Source organism: Electrona antarctica (genome assembly GCF_951216825.1).
Source record: "Electrona antarctica genome assembly, chromosome: 7".
NCBI lineage: Eukaryota > Metazoa > Chordata > Actinopteri > Myctophiformes > Myctophidae > Electrona > Electrona antarctica.
In genome coordinates this window covers 1,657,916-1,680,551 of record NC_136812.1, presented here as the reverse complement: position 1 = coordinate 1,680,551, position 22,636 = coordinate 1,657,916, and the positions used below count along the sequence as shown (strand labels likewise).

Below are 22,636 nucleotides of genomic sequence, written 5' to 3'. Positions count from 1 at the left end.
CTCTCTCCCGCATACTCCTCGCACAACGTGACAGAGAAGGTAAGGGGAAATTGCGTTTCCTTTCATTATTGCTTCCAAACTTAATCTTAAAATGAGTGTTAATTTATTACAGGCTGTAGGCTATTGCTCTGCGCAGCTCTGTGCGCGCGGCGCGCTCTGCTGGTTACACAACTCTCCAAGTGCGTCTTAATCCTGTAACGTGTGCCAGTGGAGCGTTAAGCTGCATGGAGGCTTGCACGTCGTTTGTTTTAAATTATAAACGCGAGTGTGGATGAGCTCTATTTAATCAGGCAGATGTGTTTTTATAGCTGCGCATGGCCTTAATAATGTTCCCAACAAAGTGAGGATTACAATAAGAAGCTTCGGAAAGTGGTAAGTTTACCGAGAGGACGGCCGCAACCATACGAACAGTCCATTCAGTCCAAAGTTCAACAAGGATGTTGAACTTTGTGCTCGGATATGTGATTGAACCGAGGTATGTGAACTCTTGTTGCATAGGATAGGTCAGTGGTGACCAGGCAGCAGGCCTCCTGGCAGCTGCATAGAATAAACAATTATGTCTGCATGGGGTAACTAAATAATAATAGGCCTATAGGAATTAATTATACGTTTTAAGAACATGGTACATATGTTTTTTGTATTGTTCGGTTACACTTTTGTGCGTAAATATGTAAATAAAAGGCGTTATTATACATCACATGCAACTTCAAGTTGGAATGAGGAATGATTGTCATGATGCAACTGTTCCTCTTGTAGGCCTACTGCACCTGGCTTGCTTCAGCTGTGTACAGTATAGTGTTACACCATGTTTACCACAATGCAACTGTTCTCTAAATATATCTGGAAGCCTCCCATCTACATCTGAACCTGTCAGACCCATATGCTTATAACCACTTCGACCAGGGGGTTTCAACTGATTGTGAACGAGGGACCACCACCCTAACTTAGAATCAACCTGGGGACCACCACCCTAACTTAGAATCAACCTGGTGACCACCACCCTAACTTAGAATCAACCTGGGGACCACCACCCTAACTTAGAATCAACCTGGGGACCGCCACCCTAACTTAGAATCAACCTGGGGACCACCACCCTAACTTAGAATCAACCTGGGGACCACCACCCTAACTTAGAATCAATCTGGGGACCACTGTTGTGTTGGGTGGGGTCCCAACACAACAGTGCATACATACCATTGTTTCTCAACCAATGGTTCATTGACTATAATTTCATAATAATAATGACCAGACACCAACCGGTCCACCACCCCCCCCCCCCCCCCCCCCACCCCCCCTTTTCAGGTTTTTGATTTATTTCAATGCTAGCAATTGAACTATTGAACACCCTTTATGTGTGTGTTGGTTATAAAAAAATATCGAACCAATGAAAAGTATTAAAAAGTGCTTCCGGCAAAACCACCATAACTATTGGACCCTCAAACTGTTTGGCAAAGCAGCTAACTCCACAAACTCTCCCCCTCTTATGCAAGTAATTGACAAAGTCTCAATACCAACTTTGATGAGGAAGTATTGCTTTGTTTTAAAAATATACGGTTTTCTTAATTTACTGGAAGAAAAAAATATATATTTTTATTTTAATTTCCTGAAAAATGAACATTTTGGAGCACAGCATGTCACATTGCGACATGCTGTGAGCGTGTAGATCGGCTACTTGTATAAACCAGACTCTCGTCTGTGCTCTGTATGTGCTTCATCCCAGCAGGCTCCAATCATCACTCATGGCCGTTGTGGTATCCATCCAGTTGCTCCTCTTCCTCGTTGGTGGCTCTTTGGTGGCTGCTCAGAATGACCTGGTGGTCAACACGCCCAACGGAAGGGTCAGAGGTAAACTGGTCTCCACGCCGGGAGCAGGACGAGGCGCTGTCAGGGCATTCCTGGGAATTCCCTACGGAAAAGCCCCAGTGGGTGAACTGAGATTCCGTGCTCCTGAACCAGCAGGAGGGTGGGAGGGCGTCAGAGATGCCACGAAGTTCCCAAATACCTGTTACCAGCTCCCGGATACGTTTTTCCCAGGTACAACCCTAACCCAGGTACTAACCCTAACCCTAACCCTAACCCAGGTACAAGACAAGAAACACACATTCAGTATATAGTACTTGTGGCACGGGCCCCTATGAGGATTATGAAAACTATTCGTCCCTGCACGCACGCACGCACGCACGCACGCACGCACGCACACACACACACACACACACACACACACACACACACACACACACACACACACACACACACACACACACACACACACACTAGAGAGGACACCAACAGCTGATTATGGCCCGGCTCGGGCCATGTAAAAAAAAAATGTATTAATAGATCGCAACTTCTTCCGAGTTAACCGTCGTCTCGTCTCTGAAGCATGACGAGTATTATTTTTCAATACACGTAGCTCTACATAGTTCAATGGATTGCTTTTTTTTGTTATTATTATTATTATTATTATTACATTTATTATTATTATTATTATTATTATTATTATTATTATTATTATTATTATTATTATTATTATTATTATTATTATTAATTTATTTATTTCATAATTTTCTGCTAAATAAGCAAAGTTCACTTTATTTTCATCTAAACAAACAGCGGCAGGTATCGTTTCTGTCTTGGAGGTGTCGCGATATTTCGTTGCCAGGCAGGAAACGATGGAGAAAGTCTTGCGATACAAAGTCTTGCGATACAAAGTCTTGCGATAGCTTGTTCATTTGTTTCTTCTTCCCAGGGTTCAGTGGGGCAGACATGTGGAACCCCAACACCCCCCTGAGTGAGGACTGTCTCTACCTCAATGTCTGGTCACCACGAGTCAACCACACCATGGCCTCCCCACTGGCTCCTGTACTGGTCTGGATCTATGGAGGCGGGTTCCAAGCAGGAACTGCCTCTCTGGATGTATATGACGGTCGCTTCCTTAGCCAGTCAGAAGGCGTGATTGTGGTGTCGATGAATTACAGGTAAGGCTACTTCAAAGTACAGTATAGTGTATGCTCTGCTCTCTCTCTCTTCCTCTCCATATGTACAGTAAAAACAGTACCAGTCAAAACAAGTCTAGACAGACCTACTCTGTAAGTGAGTATCCACACTGGTTAGGTCCTGGTTAGGTCCTGGTTAGACAGACCTACTCTGTAAGTGAGTATCCACACTGGTTAGGTCCTGGTTAGGTCCTGGTTAGACAGACCTACTCTGTAAGTGAGTATCCTCACTGGTTAGGTCCTGGTTAGGTCCTGGTTAGACAGACCTACTCTGTAAGTGAGTATCCTCACTGGTTAGGTCCTGGTTAGGTCCTGGTTAGACAGACCTACTCTGTAAGTGAGTATCCTCACTGGTTAGGTCCTGGTTAGGTCCTGGTTAGACAGACCTACTCTGTAAGTGAGTATCCACACTGGTTAGGTCCTACTGGTTAGGTCCTACTGGTTAGGTCCTACTCTGTAAGTGAGTATCCTCACTGGTTAGGTCCTACTGGTTAGGTCCTACTGGTTAGGTCCTACTGGTTAGGTCCTACTGGTTAGGTCCTACTCTGTAAGTGAGTATCCTCACTGGTTAGGTCCTGCAAAAACTAGTCAAGGAGTCAAGACTCAAGAGTCCTTTGTAGATTCAAGCTTCTCCAAACAAACATTTCTTAGACAGGGAATATACATTTCACTAATTATCTATGCATGCCATTTACATTTAACTGATTATCTATGCATGCCATTTACACAACTCTTAACAACGAAGCTGTATGTTCATAATGATATGGTCAGTAGTGTCCTTCATCACAACGAAGCTGTATGTTCATAATGATATGGTCAGTAGTGTCCTTCATCACAACGAAGCTGTATGTTCATAATGATATGGTCAGTAGTGTCCTTCATCACAACGAAGCTGTATGTTCATAATGATATGGTCAGTAGTGTCCTTCAACACAACGAAGCTGTACAGTATGTTCATAATGATATGGTCAGTAGTGCCCTTCATCACAACGAAGCTGTACAGTATGTTCATAATGATATGGTCAGTAGTGTCCTTCATCACAACGAAGCTGTATGTTCATAATGATATGGTCAGTAGTGCCCTTCATCACAACGAAGCTGTATGTTCATAATGATATGGTCAGTAGTGCCCTTCATCACAACGAAGCTGTATGTTCATAATGATATGGTCAGTAGTGTCCTTCAACACAACGAAGCTGTATGTTCATAATGATATGGTCAGTAGTGTCCTTCATCACAACGAAGCTGTATGTTCATAATGATATGGTCAGTAGTGTCCTTCATCACAACGAAGCTGTATGTTCATAATGATATGGTCAGTAGTGTCCTTCATCACAACGAAGCTGTATGTTCATAATGATATGGTCAGTAGTGCCCTTCATCACAACGAAGCTGTATGTTCATAATGATATGGTCAGTAGTGTCCTTCATCACAACGAAGCTGTATGTTCATAATGATATGGTCAGTAGTGTCCTTCATCACAACGAAGCTGTATGTTCATAATGATATGGTCAGTAGTGCCCTTCATCACAACGAAGCTGTATGTTCATAATGATATGGTCAGTAGTGTCCTTCATCACAACGAAGCTGTATGTTCATAATGATATGGTCAGTAGTGTCCTTCATCACAACGAAGCTGTATGTTCATAATGATATGGTCAGTAGTGTCCTTCAACACAACGAAGCTGTATGTTCATAATGATATGGTCAGTAGTGTCCTTCAACACAACGAAGCTGTATGTTCATAATGATATGGTCAGTAGTGTCCTTCATCACAACGAAGCTGTATGTTCATAATGATATGGTCAGTAGTGTCCTTCATCACAACGAAGCTGTATGTTCATAATGATATGGTCAGTAGTGTCCTTCATCACAACGAAGCTGTATGTTCATAATGATATGGTCAGTAGTGTCCTTCATCACAACGAAGCTGTATGTTCATAATGATATGGTCAGTAGTGTCCTTCATCACAACGAAGCTGTATGTTCATAATGATATGGTCAGTAGTGTCCTTCAACACAACGAAGCTGTATGTTCATAATGATATGGTCAGTAGTGCCCTTCATCACAACGAAGCTGTATGTTCATAATGATATGGTCAGTAGTGTCCTTCATCACAACGAAGCTGTATGTTCATAATGATATGGTCAGTAGTGTCCTTCATCACAACGAAGCTGTATGTTCATAATGATATGGTCAGTAGTGTCCTTCATCACAACGAAGCTGTATGTTCATAATGATATGGTCAGTAGTGTCCTTCATCACAACGAAGCTGTATGTTCATAATGATATGGTCAGTAGTGTCCTTCATCACAACGAAGCTGTATGTTCATAATGATATGGTCAGTAGTGTCCTTCATCACAACGAAGCTGTACAGTATGTTCATAATGATATGGTCAGTAGTGTCCTTCATCACAACGAAGCTGTATGTTCATAATGATATGGTCAGTAGTGCCCTTCATCACAACGAAGCTGTATGTTCATAATGATATGGTCAGTAGTGCCCTTCATCACAACGAAGCTGTACAGTATGTTCATAATGATATGGTCAGTAGTGTCCTTCATCACAACGAAGCTGTATGTTCATAATGATATGGTCAGTAGTGCCCTTCATCACAACGAAGCTGTATGTTCATAATGATATGGTCAGTAGTGTCCTTCATCACAACGAAGCTGTATGTTCATAATGATATGGTCAGTAGTGCCCTTCATCACAACGAAGCTGTATGTTCATAATGATATGGTCAGTAGTGTCCTTCAACACAACGAAGCTGTATGTTCATAATGATATGGTCAGTAGTGTCCTTCATCACAACGAAGCTGTATGTTCATAATGATATGGTCAGTAGTGTCCTTCATCACAACGAAGCTGTATGTTCATAATGATATGGTCAGTAGTGTCCTTCATCACAACGAAGCTGTATGTTCATAATGATATGGTCAGTAGTGTCCTTCATCACAACGAAGCTGTATGTTCATAATGATATGGTCAGTAGTGTCCTTCATCACAACGAAGCTGTATGTTCATAATGATATGGTCAGTAGTGTCCTTCATCACAACGAAGCTGTATGTTCATAATGATATGGTCAGTAGTGTCCTTCATCACAACGAAGCTGTATGTTCATAATGATATGGTCAGTAGTGTCCTTCATCACAACGAAGCTGTATGTTCATAATGATATGGTCAGTAGTGTCCTTCATCACAACGAAGCTGTACAGTATGTTCATAATGATATGGTCAGTAGTGTCCTTCATCACAACGAAGCTGTATGTTCATAATGATATGGTCAGTAGTGCCCTTCATCACAACGAAGCTGTATGTTCATAATGATATGGTCAGTAGTGCCCTTCATCACAACGAAGCTGTACAGTATGTTCATAATGATATGGTCAGTAGTGTCCTTCATCACAACGAAGCTGTACAGTATGTTCATAATGATATGGTCAGTAGTGTCCTTCATCACAACGAAGCTGTATGTTCATAATGATATGGTCAGTAGTGTCCTTCATCACAACGAAGCTGTATGTTCATAATGATATGGTCAGTAGTGTCCTTCATCACAACGAAGCTGTATGTTCATAATGATATGGTCAGTAGTGCCCTTCATCACAACGAAGCTGTATGTTCATAATGATATGGTCAGTAGTGTCCTTCAACACAACGAAGCTGTATGTTCATAATGATATGGTCAGTAGTGTCCTTCATCACAACGAAGCTGTATGTTCATAATGATATGGTCAGTAGTGTCCTTCATCACAACATGTGGTAATCATAAAGGCACACAACATCCTCTGTGGTGTGGTCATCCCCAAGAAACATACCAAGGGACAGTAACCCCTATAGGGCTTGGACAGTAACCCCTATAGGGCTTGGACAGTAACCCCTATAGGGCTTGGACAGTAACCCCTATAGGGCTTGGACAGTAACCCCTATAGGGCTTGGACAGTAACATACCAAGGGACAGTAACCCCTATAGGGCTTGGACAGTAACATACCAAGGGACAGTAACCCCTATAGGGCTTGGACAGTAACATACCAAGGGACAGTAACCCCTATAGGGCTTGGACAGTAACATACCAAGGGACAGTAACCCCTATAGGGCTTGGACAGTAACATACCAAGGGACAGTAACCCCTATAGGGCTTGGACAGTAACATACCAAGGGACAGTAACCCCTATAGGGCTTGGACAGTAACATACCAAGGGACAGTAACCCCTATAGGGCTTGGACAGTAACATACCAAGGGACAGTAACCCCTATAGGGCTTGGACAGTAACATACCAAGGGACAGTAACCCCTATAGGGCTTGGACAGTAACATACCAAGGGACAGTAACCCCTATAGGGCTTGGACAGTAACATACCAAGGGACAGTAACCCCTATAGGGCTTGGACAGTAACATACCAAGGGACAGTAACCCCTATAGGGCTTGGACAGTAACATACCAAGGGACAGTAACCCCTATAGGGCTTGGACAGTAACATACCAAGGGACAGTAACCCCTATAGGGCTTGGACAGTAACATACCAAGGGACAGTAACCCCTATAGGGCTTGGACAGTAACATACCAAGGGACAGTAACCCCTATAGGGCTTGGACAGTAACATACCAAGGGACAGTAACCCCTATAGGGCTTGGACAGTAACATACCAAGGGACAGTAACCCCTATAGGGCTTGGACAGTAACATACCAAGGGACAGTAACCCCTATAGGGCTTGGACAGTAACATACCAAGGGACAGTAACCCCTATAGGGCTTGGACAGTAACATACCAAGGGACAGTAACCCCTATAGGGCTTGGACAGTAACATACCAAGGGACAGTAACCCCTATAGGGCTTGGACAGTAACATACCAAGGGACAGTAACCCCTATAGGGCTTGGACAGTAACATACCAAGGGACAGTAACCCCTATAGGGCTTGGACAGTAACATACCAAGGGACAGTAACCCCTATAGGGCTTGGACAGTAACATACCAAGGGACAGTAACCCCTATAGGGCTTGGACAGTAACATACCAAGGGACAGTAACCCCTATAGGGCTTGGACAGTAACATACCAAGGGACAGTAACCCCTATAGGGCTTGGACAGTAACATACCAAGGGACAGTAACCCCTATAGGGCTTGGACAGTAACATACCAAGGGACAGTAACCCCTATAGGGCTTGGACAGTAACATACCAAGGGACAGTAACCCCTATAGGGCTTGGACAGTAACATACCAAGGGACAGTAACCCCTATAGGGCTTGGACAGTAACATACCAAGGGACAGTAACCCCTATAGGGCTTGGACAGTAACATACCAAGGGACAGTAACCCCTATAGGGCTTGGACAGTAACATACCAAGGGACAGTAACCCCTATAGGGCTTGGACAGTAACATACCAAGGGACAGTAACCCCTATAGGGCTTGGACAGTAACATACCAAGGGACAGTAACCCCTATAGGGCTTGGACAGTAACCCCTATAGGGCTTGGACAGTAACCCCTATAGGGCTTGGACAGTAACCCCTATAGGGCTTGGACAGTAACATACCAAGGGACAGTAACCCCTATAGGGCTTGGACAGTAACATACCAAGGGACAGTAACCCCTATAGGGCTTGGACAGTAACATACCAAGGGACAGTAACCCCTATAGGGCTTGGACAGTAACATACCAAGGGACAGTAACCCCTATAGGGCTTGGACAGTAACATACCAAGGGACAGTAACCCCTATAGGGCTTGGACAGTAACATACCAAGGGACAGTAACCCCTATAGGGCTTGGACAGTAACCCCTATAGGGCTTGGACAGTAACCCCTATAGGGCTTGGACAGTAACCCCTATAGGGCTTGGACAGTAACCCCTATAGGGCTTGGACAGTAACCCCTATAGGGCTTGGACAGTAACCCCTATAGGGCTTGGACAGTAACATACCAAGGGACAGTAACCCCTATAGGGCTTGGACAGTAACATACCAAGGGACAGTAACCCCTATAGGGCTTGGACAGTAACATACCAAGGGACAGTAACCCCTATAGGGCTTGGACAGTAACATACCAAGGGACAGTAACCCCTATAGGGCTTGGACAGTAACATACCAAGGGACAGTAACCCCTATAGGGCTTGGACAGTAACATACCAAGGGACAGTAACCCCTATAGGGCTTGGACAGTAACATACCAAGGGACAGTAACCCCTATAGGGCTTGGACAGTAACATACCAAGGGACAGTAACCCCTATAGGGCTTGGACAGTAACATACCAAGGGACAGTAACCCCTATAGGGCTTGGACAGTAACATACCAAGGGACAGTAACCCCTATAGGGCTTGGACAGTAACATACCAAGGGACAGTAACCCCTATAGGGCTTGGACAGTAACATACCAAGGGACAGTAACCCCTATAGGGCTTGGACAGTAACATACCAAGGGACAGTAACCCCTATAGGGCTTGGACAGTAACATACCAAGGGACAGTAACCCCTATAGGGCTTGGACAGTAACATACCAAGGGACAGTAACCCCTATAGGGCTTGGACAGTAACATACCAAGGGACAGTAACCCCTATAGGGCTTGGACAGTAACATACCAAGGGACAGTAACCCCTATAGGGCTTGGACAGTAACATACCAAGGGACAGTAACCCCTATAGGGCTTGGACAGTAACATACCAAGGGACAGTAACCCCTATAGGGCTTGGACAGTAACATACCAAGGGACAGTAACCCCTATAGGGCTTGGACAGTAACATACCAAGGGACAGTAACCCCTATAGGGCTTGGACAGTAACATACCAAGGGACAGTAACCCCTATAGGGCTTGGACAGTAACATACCAAGGGACAGTAACCCCTATAGGGCTTGGACAGTAACATACCAAGGGACAGTAACCCCTATAGGGCTTGGACAGTAACATACCAAGGGACAGTAACCCCTATAGGGCTTGGACAGTAACATACCAAGGGACAGTAACCCCTATAGGGCTTGGACAGTAACATACCAAGGGACAGTAACCCCTATAGGGCTTGGACAGTAACATACCAAGGGACAGTAACCCCTATAGGGCTTGGACAGTAACCCCTATAGGGCTTGGACAGTAACCCCTATAGGGCTTGGACAGTAACCCCTATAGGGCTTGGACAGTAACATACCAAGGGACAGTAACCCCTATAGGGCTTGGACAGTAACATACCAAGGGACAGTAACCCCTATAGGGCTTGGACAGTAACATACCAAGGGACAGTAACCCCTATAGGGCTTGGACAGTAACATACCAAGGGACAGTAACCCCTATAGGGCTTGGACAGTAACATACCAAGGGACAGTAACCCCTATAGGGCTTGGACAGTAACATACCAAGGGACAGTAACCCCTATAGGGCTTGGACAGTAACATACCAAGGGACAGTAACCCCTATAGGGCTTGGACAGTAACATACCAAGGGACAGTAACCCCTATAGGGCTTGGACAGTAACATACCAAGGGACAGTAACCCCTATAGGGCTTGGACAGTAACATACCAAGGGACAGTAACCCCTATAGGGCTTGGACAGTAACATACCAAGGGACAGTAACCCCTATAGGGCTTGGACAGTAACATACCAAGGGACAGTAACCCCTATAGGGCTTGGACAGTAACCCCTATAGGGCTTGGACAGTAACCCCTATAGGGCTTGGACAGTAACATACCAAGGGACAGTAACCCCTATAGGGCTTGGACAGTAACATACCAAGGGACAGTAACCCCTATAGGGCTTGGACAGTAACATACCAAGGGACAGTAACCCCTATAGGGCTTGGACAGTAACATACCAAGGGACAGTAACCCCTATAGGGCTTGGACAGTAACATACCAAGGGACAGTAACCCCTATAGGGCTTGGACAGTAACATACCAAGGGACAGTAACCCCTATAGGGCTTGGACAGTAACATACCAAGGGACAGTAACCCCTATAGGGCTTGGACAGTAACATACCAAGGGACAGTAACCCCTATAGGGCTTGGACAGTAACATACCAAGGGACAGTAACCCCTATAGGGCTTGGACAGTAACATACCAAGGGACAGTAACCCCTATAGGGCTTGGACAGTAACATACCAAGGGACAGTAACCCCTATAGGGCTTGGACAGTAACATACCAAGGGACAGTAACCCCTATAGGGCTTGGACAGTAACATACCAAGGGACAGTAACCCCTATAGGGCTTGGACAGTAACATACCAAGGGACAGTAACCCCTATAGGGCTTGGACAGTAACATACCAAGGGACAGTAACCCCTATAGGGCTTGGACAGTAACATACCAAGGGACAGTAACCCCTATAGGGCTTGGACAGTAACATACCAAGGGACAGTAACCCCTATAGGGCTTGGACAGTAACATACCAAGGGACAGTAACCCCTATAGGGCTTGGACAGTAACATACCAAGGGACAGTAACCCCTATAGGGCTTGGACAGTAACATACCAAGGGACAGTAACCCCTATAGGGCTTGGACAGTAACATACCAAGGGACAGTAACCCCTATAGGGCTTGGACAGTAACATACCAAGGGACAGTAACCCCTATAGGGCTTGGACAGTAACATACCAAGGGACAGTAACCCCTATAGGGCTTGGACAGTAACATACCAAGGGACAGTAACCCCTATAGGGCTTGGACAGTAACATACCAAGGGACAGTAACCCCTATAGGGCTTGGACAGTAACATACCAAGGGACAGTAACCCCTATAGGGCTTGGACAGTAACATACCAAGGGACAGTAACCCCTATAGGGCTTGGACAGTAACATACCAAGGGACAGTAACCCCTATAGGGCTTGGACAGTAACATACCAAGGGACAGTAACCCCTATAGGGCTTGGACAGTAACATACCAAGGGACAGTAACCCCTATAGGGCTTGGACAGTAACATACCAAGGGACAGTAACCCCTATAGGGCTTGGACAGTAACATACCAAGGGACAGTAACCCCTATAGGGCTTGGACAGTAACATACCAAGGGACAGTAACCCCTATAGGGCTTGGACAGTAACATACCAAGGGACAGTAACCCCTATAGGGCTTGGACAGTAACATACCAAGGGACAGTAACCCCTATAGGGCTTGGACAGTAACCCCTATAGGGCTTGGACAGTAACCCCTATAGGGCTTGGACAGTAACCCCTATAGGGCTTGGACAGTAACCCCTATAGGGCTTGGACAGTAACATACCAAGGGACAGTAACCCCTATAGGGCTTGGACAGTAACATACCAAGGGACAGTAACCCCTATAGGGCTTGGACAGTAACATACCAAGGGACAGTAACCCCTATAGGGCTTGGACAGTAACATACCAAGGGACAGTAACCCCTATAGGGCTTGGACAGTAACATACCAAGGGACAGTAACCCCTATAGGGCTTGGACAGTAACATACCAAGGGACAGTAACCCCTATAGGGCTTGGACAGTAACCCCTATAGGGCTTGGACAGTAACCCCTATAGGGCTTGGACAGTAACCCCTATAGGGCTTGGACAGTAACCCCTATAGGGCTTGGACAGTAACCCCTATAGGGCTTGGACAGTAACCCCTATAGGGCTTGGACAGTAACATACCAAGGGACAGTAACCCCTATAGGGCTTGGACAGTAACATACCAAGGGACAGTAACCCCTATAGGGCTTGGACAGTAACATACCAAGGGACAGTAACCCCTATAGGGCTTGGACAGTAACATACCAAGGGACAGTAACCCCTATAGGGCTTGGACAGTAACATACCAAGGGACAGTAACCCCTATAGGGCTTGGACAGTAACATACCAAGGGACAGTAACCCCTATAGGGCTTGGACAGTAACATACCAAGGGACAGTAACCCCTATAGGGCTTGGACAGTAACATACCAAGGGACAGTAACCCCTATAGGGCTTGGACAGTAACATACCAAGGGACAGTAACCCCTATAGGGCTTGGACAGTAACATACCAAGGGACAGTAACCCCTATAGGGCTTGGACAGTAACATACCAAGGGACAGTAACCCCTATAGGGCTTGGACAGTAACATACCAAGGGACAGTAACCCCTATAGGGCTTGGACAGTAACATACCAAGGGACAGTAACCCCTATAGGGCTTGGACAGTAACATACCAAGGGACAGTAACCCCTATAGGGCTTGGACAGTAACATACCAAGGGACAGTAACCCCTATAGGGCTTGGACAGTAACATACCAAGGGACAGTAACCCCTATAGGGCTTGGACAGTAACATACCAAGGGACAGTAACCCCTATAGGGCTTGGACAGTAACATACCAAGGGACAGTAACCCCTATAGGGCTTGGACAGTAACATACCAAGGGACAGTAACCCCTATAGGGCTTGGACAGTAACATACCAAGGGACAGTAACCCCTATAGGGCTTGGACAGTAACATACCAAGGGACAGTAACCCCTATAGGGCTTGGACAGTAACATACCAAGGGACAGTAACCCCTATAGGGCTTGGACAGTAACATACCAAGGGACAGTAACCCCTATAGGGCTTGGACAGTAACATACCAAGGGACAGTAACCCCTATAGGGCTTGGACAGTAACATACCAAGGGACAGTAACCCCTATAGGGCTTGGACAGTAACATACCAAGGGACAGTAACCCCTATAGGGCTTGGACAGTAACATACCAAGGGACAGTAACCCCTATAGGGCTTGGACAGTAACATACCAAGGGACAGTAACCCCTATAGGGCTTGGACAGTAACATACCAAGGGACAGTAACCCCTATAGGGCTTGGACAGTAACATACCAAGGGACAGTAACCCCTATAGGGCTTGGACAGTAACATACCAAGGGACAGTAACCCCTATAGGGCTTGGACAGTAACATACCAAGGGACAGTAACCCCTATAGGGCTTGGACAGTAACCCCTATAGGGCTTGGACAGTAACCCCTATAGGGCTTGGACAGTAACCCCTATAGGGCTTGGACAGTAACATACCAAGGGACAGTAACCCCTATAGGGCTTGGACAGTAACATACCAAGGGACAGTAACCCCTATAGGGCTTGGACAGTAACATACCAAGGGACAGTAACCCCTATAGGGCTTGGACAGTAACATACCAAGGGACAGTAACCCCTATAGGGCTTGGACAGTAACATACCAAGGGACAGTAACCCCTATAGGGCTTGGACAGTAACATACCAAGGGACAGTAACCCCTATAGGGCTTGGACAGTAACATACCAAGGGACAGTAACCCCTATAGGGCTTGGACAGTAACATACCAAGGGACAGTAACCCCTATAGGGCTTGGACAGTAACATACCAAGGGACAGTAACCCCTATAGGGCTTGGACAGTAACATACCAAGGGACAGTAACCCCTATAGGGCTTGGACAGTAACATACCAAGGGACAGTAACCCCTATAGGGCTTGGACAGTAACATACCAAGGGACAGTAACCCCTATAGGGCTTGGACAGTAACATACCAAGGGACAGTAACCCCTATAGGGCTTGGACAGTAACATACCAAGGGACAGTAACCCCTATAGGGCTTGGACAGTAACATACCAAGGGACAGTAACCCCTATAGGGCTTGGACAGTAACATACCAAGGGACAGTAACCCCTATAGGGCTTGGACAGTAACATACCAAGGGACAGTAACCCCTATAGGGCTTGGACAGTAACATACCAAGGGACAGTAACCCCTATAGGGCTTGGACAGTAACATACCAAGGGACAGTAACCCCTATAGGGCTTGGACAGTAACATACCAAGGGACAGTAACCCCTATAGGGCTTGGACAGTAACATACCAAGGGACAGTAACCCCTATAGGGCTTGGACAGTAACATACCAAGGGACAGTAACCCCTATAGGGCTTGGACAGTAACATACCAAGGGACAGTAACCCCTATAGGGCTTGGACAGTAACATACCAAGGGACAGTAACCCCTATAGGGCTTGGACAGTAACATACCAAGGGACAGTAACCCCTATAGGGCTTGGACAGTAACATACCAAGGGACAGTAACCCCTATAGGGCTTGGACAGTAACATACCAAGGGACAGTAACCCCTATAGGGCTTGGACAGTAACATACCAAGGGACAGTAACCCCTATAGGGCTTGGACAGTAACATACCAAGGGACAGTAACCCCTATAGGGCTTGGACAGTAACATACCAAGGGACAGTAACCCCTATAGGGCTTGGACAGTAACATACCAAGGGACAGTAACCCCTATAGGGCTTGGACAGTAACATACCAAGGGACAGTAACCCCTATAGGGCTTGGACAGTAACATACCAAGGGACAGTAACCCCTATAGGGCTTGGACAGTAACATACCAAGGGACAGTAACCCCTATAGGGCTTGGACAGTAACATACCAAGGGACAGTAACCCCTATAGGGCTTGGACAGTAACATACCAAGGGACAGTAACCCCTATAGGGCTTGGACAGTAACATACCAAGGGACAGTAACCCCTATAGGGCTTGGACAGTAACATACCAAGGGACAGTAACCCCTATAGGGCTTGGACAGTAACATACCAAGGGACAGTAACCCCTATAGGGCTTGGACAGTAACATACCAAGGGACAGTAACCCCTATAGGGCTTGGACAGTAACATACCAAGGGACAGTAACCCCTATAGGGCTTGGACAGTAACATACCAAGGGACAGTAACCCCTATAGGGCTTGGACAGTAACATACCAAGGGACAGTAACCCCTATAGGGCTTGGACAGTAACATACCAAGGGACAGTAACCCCTATAGGGCTTGGACAGTAACATACCAAGGGACAGTAACCCCTATAGGGCTTGGACAGTAACATACCAAGGGACAGTAACCCCTATAGGGCTTGGACAGTAACATACCAAGGGACAGTAACCCCTATAGGGCTTGGACAGTAACATACCAAGGGACAGTAACCCCTATAGGGCTTGGACAGTAACATACCAAGGGACAGTAACCCCTATAGGGCTTGGACAGTAACATACCAAGGGACAGTAACCCCTATAGGGCTTGGACAGTAACATACCAAGGGACAGTAACCCCTATAGGGCTTGGACAGTAACATACCAAGGGACAGTAACCCCTATAGGGCTTGGACAGTAACCCCTATAGGGCTTGGACAGTAACCCCTATAGGGCTTGGACAGTAACCCCTATAGGGCTTGGACAGTAACATACCAAGGGACAGTAACCCCTATAGGGCTTGGACAGTAACATACCAAGGGACAGTAACCCCTATAGGGCTTGGACAGTAACATACCAAGGGACAGTAACCCCTATAGGGCTTGGACAGTAACATACCAAGGGACAGTAACCCCTATAGGGCTTGGACAGTAACATACCAAGGGACAGTAACCCCTATAGGGCTTGGACAGTAACATACCAAGGGACAGTAACCCCTATAGGGCTTGGACAGTAACATACCAAGGGACAGTAACCCCTATAGGGCTTGGACAGTAACATACCAAGGGACAGTAACCCCTATAGGGCTTGGACAGTAACATACCAAGGGACAGTAACCCCTATAGGGCTTGGACAGTAACATACCAAGGGACAGTAACCCCTATAGGGCTTGGACAGTAACATACCAAGGGACAGTAACCCCTATAGGGCTTGGACAGTAACATACCAAGGGACAGTAACCCCTATAGGGCTTGGACAGTAACATACCAAGGGACAGTAACCCCTATAGGGCTTGGACAGTAACATACCAAGGGACAGTAACCCCTATAGGGCTTGGACAGTAACATACCAAGGGACAGTAACCCCTATAGGGCTTGGACAGTAACATACCAAGGGACAGTAACCCCTATAGGGCTTGGACAGTAACATACCAAGGGACAGTAACCCCTATAGGGCTTGGACAGTAACATACCAAGGGACAGTAACCCCTATAGGGCTTGGACAGTAACATACCAAGGGACAGTAACCCCTATAGGGCTTGGACAGTAACATACCAAGGGACAGTAACCCCTATAGGGCTTGGACAGTAACATACCAAGGGACAGTAACCCCTATAGGGCTTGGACAGTAACATACCAAGGGACAGTAACCCCTATAGGGCTTGGACAGTAACATACCAAGGGACAGTAACCCCTATAGGGCTTGGACAGTAACATACCAAGGGACAGTAACCCCTATAGGGCTTGGACAGTAACATACCAAGGGACAGTAACCCCTATAGGGCTTGGACAGTAACATACCAAGGGACAGTAACCCCTATAGGGCTTGGACAGTAACATACCAAGGGACAGTAACCCCTATAGGGCTTGGACAGTAACATACCAAGGGACAGTAACCCCTATAGGGCTTGGACAGTAACATACCAAGGGACAGTAACCCCTATAGGGCTTGGACAGTAACATACCAAGGGACAGTAACCCCTATAGGGCTTGGACAGTAACATACCAAGGGACAGTAACCCCTATAGGGCTTGGACAGTAACATACCAAGGGACAGTAACCCCTATAGGGCTTGGACAGTAACATACCAAGGGACAGTAACCCCTATAGGGCTTGGACAGTAACATACCAAGGGACAGTAACCCCTATAGGGCTTGGACAGTAACATACCAAGGGACAGTAACCCCTATAGGGCTTGGACAGTAACATACCAAGGGACAGTAACCCCTATAGGGCTTGGACAGTAACATACCAAGGGACAGTAACCCCTATAGGGCTTGGACAGTAACATACCAAGGGACAGTAACCCCTATAGGGCTTGGACAGTAACATACCAAGGGACAGTAACCCCTATAGGGCTTGGACAGTAACATACCAAGGGACAGTAACCCCTATAGAACGTCGCAGTCCCGCCTCCTACCCTGGACCAGGAAATGAAACCCAATGCATTTTTCCCATAGACATTTCATAAAGTATTTATTTAAAGACGGTTACGCCGCGGACAAAGCCAACTCGAGTCGTGACAACTCATGACAACACAAACAATATTTTGGACCAAACAAATAATTACAAAGGAGAAAAACAACAAAAAAAGTGTTGTAACCTGCCGTTTTTTTCTTCTTTCTAATTATTTGTTCGGCACAAAAATTGTGTTTGTTGTCATGATTTGTCACGACTCGAGTTGGCTTTGTCCGCGGCGTAAACGTCTTTAAATAAATACTTTCTGAAATGTCTATGAGGAAAATGAACGGAGAATCGTTTCCTGGTCCATGGTAGGAGGCGGGACTGCGACGCTCTATAGGGCTTGGACAGTAATGTGGTCATGTGGTCACTCCTATACTTGCTTGATGATGTGGATGTAGGAAATTAGCATCAGATGACATCGCTGTAATACTTCATTAATAAAACTTGTGTTCAAGATTTGTGGAATTTATAGAAGAATCTAGTAAACAAAAAGTGTCACACCTGCAGGAACAACCCCTCATGAGTATGCTAATAGGTCACATCCCTGGAATCAACATGCTACCTGTAGCAACATGCTACCTGTAGCAACATGCTACCTGTAGCAACATGCTACCTGTAGCAACATGCTACCTGTAGGCTGATAGGTCACATCCCTGGAATCAACCTGTAGGCTGTCACTATGGAATCAACATGCTACCTGTAGGCTGTCACTATGAATCAACATGCTACCTGTAGGCTGTCACTATGAATCAACATGCTACCTGTAGGCTGTCACTATGGAATCAACATGCTACCTGTAGGCTGTCACTATGGAATCAACATGCTACCTGTAGGCTGTCACTATGGAATCAACATGCTACCTGTAGGCTGTCACTATGGAATCAACATGCTACCTGTAGGCTGTCACTATGGAATCAACATGCTACCTGTAGGCTGTCACTATGGAATCAACATGCTACCTGTAGGCTGTCACTATGGAATCAACATGCTACCTGTAGGCTGTCACTATGGAGGTCACATCCCTGGAATCAACATGCTACCTGTAGGCTGTCACTATGGAATCAACATGCTACCTGTAGGCTGTCACTATGGGTCACATCCCTGGAATCAACATGCTACCTGTAGGCTGTCACTATGGAGGTCACATCCCTGGAATCAACATGCTACCTGTAGGCTGTCACTATGGAATCAACATGCTACCTGTAGGCTGTCACTATGGGTCACATCCCTGGAATCAACATGCTACCTGTAGGCTGTCACTATGGAGGTCACATCCCTGGAATCAACATGCTACCTGTAGGCTGTCACTATGGAATCAACATGCTACCTGTAGGCTGTCACTATGGAATCAACATGCTACCTGTAGGCTGTCACTATGGAATCAACATGCTACCTGTAGGCTGTCACTATGGAATCAACATGCTACCTGTAGGCTGTCACTATGGAATCAACATGCTACCTGTAGGCTGTCACTATGAATCAACATGCTACCTGTAGGCTGTCACTATGGAATCAACATGCTACCTGTAGGCTGTCACTATGGAATCAACATGCTACCTGTAGGCTGTCACTATGAATCAACATGCTACCTGTAGGCTGTCACTATGGAATCAACATGCTACCTGTAGGCTGTCACTATGAATCAACATGCTACCTGTAGGCTGTCACTATGGAATCAACATGCTACCTGTAGGCTGTCACTATGGAATCAACATGCTACCTGTAGGCTGTCACTATGGAATCAACATGCTACCTGTAGGCTGTCACTATGGAATCAACATGCTACCTGTAGGCTGTCACTATGAATCAACATGCTACCTGTAGGCTGTCACTATGAATCAACATGCTACCTGTAGGCTGTCACTATGGAATCAACATGCTACCTGTAGGCTGTCACTATGGAATCAACATGCTACCTGTAGGCTGTCACTATGAATCAACATGCTACCTGTAGGCTGTCACTATGAATCAACATGCTACCTGTAGGCTGTCACTATGAATCAACATGCTACCTGTAGGCTGTCACTATGGAATCAACATGCTACCTGTAGGCTGTCACTATGAATCAACATGCTACCTGTAGGCTGTCACTATGAATCAACATGCTACCTGTAGGCTGTCACTATGGAATCAACATGCTACCTGTAGGCTGTCACTATGGAATCAACATGCTACCTGTAGGCTGTCACTATGGAATCAACATGCTACCTGTAGGCTGTCACTATGGAATCAACATGCTACCTGTAGGCTGTCACTATGAATCAACATGCTACCTGTAGGCTGTCACTATGAATCAACATGCTACCTGTAGGCTGTCACTATGGAATCAACATGCTACCTGTAGGCTGTCACTATGGAATCAACATGCTACCTGTAGGCTGTCACTATGAATCAACATGCTACCTGTAGGCTGTCACTATGAATCAACATGCTACCTGTAGGCTGTCACTATGAATCAACATGCTACCTGTAGGCTGTCACTATGGAATCAACATGCTACCTGTAGGCTGTCACTATGAATCAACATGCTACCTGTAGGCTGTCACTATGGAATCAACATGCTACCTGTAGGCTGTCACTATGGAATCAACATGCTACCTGTAGGCTGTCACTATGGAATCAACATGCTACCTGTAGGCTGTCACTATGGAATCAACATGCTACCTGTAGGCTGTCACTATGGAATCAACATGCTACCTGTAGGCTGTCACTATGGAGGTCACATCCCTGGAATCAACATGCTACCTGTAGGCTGTCACTATGGAATCAACATGCTACCTGTAGGCTGTCACTATGGGTCACATCCCTGGAATCAACATGCTACCTGTAGGCTGTCACTATGGAGGTCACATCCCTGGAATCAACATGCTACCTGTAGGCTGTCACTATGGAATCAACATGCTACCTGTAGGCTGTCACTATGGGTCACATCCCTGGAATCAACATGCTACCTGTAGGCTGTCACTATGGAGGTCACATCCCTGGAATCAACATGCTACCTGTAGGCTGTCACTATGGAATCAACATGCTACCTGTAGGCTGTCACTATGGAATCAACATGCTACCTGTAGGCTGTCACTATGGAATCAACATGCTACCTGTAGGCTGTCACTATGGAATCAACATGCTACCTGTAGGCTGTCACTATAGGTCACATCCCTGGAATCAACATGCTACCTGTAGGCTGTCACTATGGCAAAATGAATCAACATGCTACCTGTAGGCTGTCACATCCCTGGAATCAACATGCTACCTGTAGGCTGTCACCATGGCAAAATGCAATATTAGACCAAATATGCCTTATCAGGGCTTTTTTTTTTTTTTTTTTTAATCTTTTTATTGTTTTTTTTTTTACATTTTCCCCCCCTCCCATGTGGGGTCCTTGTTCATATACATATACATTTGTGATACATAGATATAGACACCCCTCATTTCCATCCCATCCACCCACTGTACCACCCACTCTTCCCCAATGCAGAGACAATGGCTCAACATTTTTAAAATATTTTTTATTGTAGGCTAATTAAGTTAGCTCGCAACGCGTTGTGGATGTGACGCGTTGTGGATGTGACGCGTTGTGGATGTGACGCATTGTGGATGTGACGCGCTGTGAGCTTGTAGCTCGGTGGTATTGTGGATGTGACGCGTTGTGGATGTGACGCGTTGTGGATGTGACGCGTTGTGGATGTGGCGCGTTGTGGATGTGACGCGTTGTGGATGTGGCGCGTTGTGGATGTGACGCGTTGTGGATGTGGCGCGTTGTGGATGTGACGCGTTGTGGATGTGGCGCGTTGTGGATGTGGCGCGTTGTGGATGTGACGCGTTGTGGATGTGACGCGTTGTGGATGTGATGCGTTGTGGATGTGACGCGTTGTGGATGTGATGCGTTGTGGATGTGATGCGTTGTGGATGTGACGCGTTGTGGATGTGACACGTTGTGGATGTGGCGCGTTGTGGATGTGACGCGTTGTGGATGTGACACGTTGTGGATGTGACGCGTTGTGGATGTGACGCGTTGTGAGCTTGTAGCTCGGTGGTATTGTGGATGTGACGCGTTGTGGATGTGACGCGTTGTGAGCTTGTAGCTCGGTGGTATTGTGGATGTGACGCGTTGTGGATGTGGCGCGCTGTGAGCTTGTAGCTCGGTGGTATTGTGGATGTGACGCGTTGTGGATGTGGCGCGCTGTGAGCTTGTAGCTCGGTGGTATTGTGGATGTGACGCGTTGTGGATGTGGCGCGCTGTGAGCTTGTAGCTCGGTGGTATTGTGGATGTGACGCGCTGTGAGCTTGTAGCTCGGTGGTATTGTGGATGTGACGCGTTGTGGATGTGGCGCGCTGTGAGCTTGTAGCTCGGTGGTATTGTGGATGTGGTGTGCTGTGAGCTTGTAGCTCGGTGGTATTGTGGATGTGACGCGTTGTGGATGTGACGCGTTGTGGATGTGACGCGTTGTGGATGTGACGCGTTGTGGATGTGGCGCGTTGTGGATGTGGCGCGTTGTGGATGTGCGCGTTGTGGATGTGGCGCGTTGTGGATGTGGCGCGTTGTGGATGTGGCGCGTTGTGGATGTGACGCGTTGTGGATGTGACGCGTTGTGGATGTGACGCGTTGTGGATGTGGCGCGTTGTGGATGTGACGCGTTGTGGATGTGGCGCGTTGTGGATGTGGCGCGTTGTGGATGTGACGCGCTGTGGATGTGGCGCGTTGTGGATGTGACGCGTTGTGGATGTGGCGCGTTGTGGATGTGGCGCGTTGTGGATGTGACGCGTTGTGAGCT

The 22,636-nt window shown here is 46.6% G+C and overlaps 2 protein-coding genes across 2 annotated transcripts in view; one reads left to right on the top strand and one right to left on the bottom strand.

Moving 5' to 3' along the window:
* LOC306926924 (uncharacterized protein) overlaps positions 1-22,636 on the bottom strand; it is a 97,780-nt gene that overhangs the window by 51,281 nt on the left and 23,863 nt on the right. The window lies entirely within an intron of this gene.
* Positions 438-22,636, top strand: part of LOC306927240 (cholinesterase-like) — a gene marked incomplete at its 5' end in the record, with an annotated part of 39,658 nt that continues 17,459 nt past the window's right edge. The window contains 3 exons of the mRNA XM_079506950.1: positions 438-475; positions 1,724-2,034; positions 2,750-2,978. Coding sequence (XP_079363076.1) covers positions 438-475; positions 1,724-2,034; positions 2,750-2,978 — 578 coding nt within the window. The remainder of the gene's footprint in view (positions 476-1,723; positions 2,035-2,749; positions 2,979-22,636) is intronic.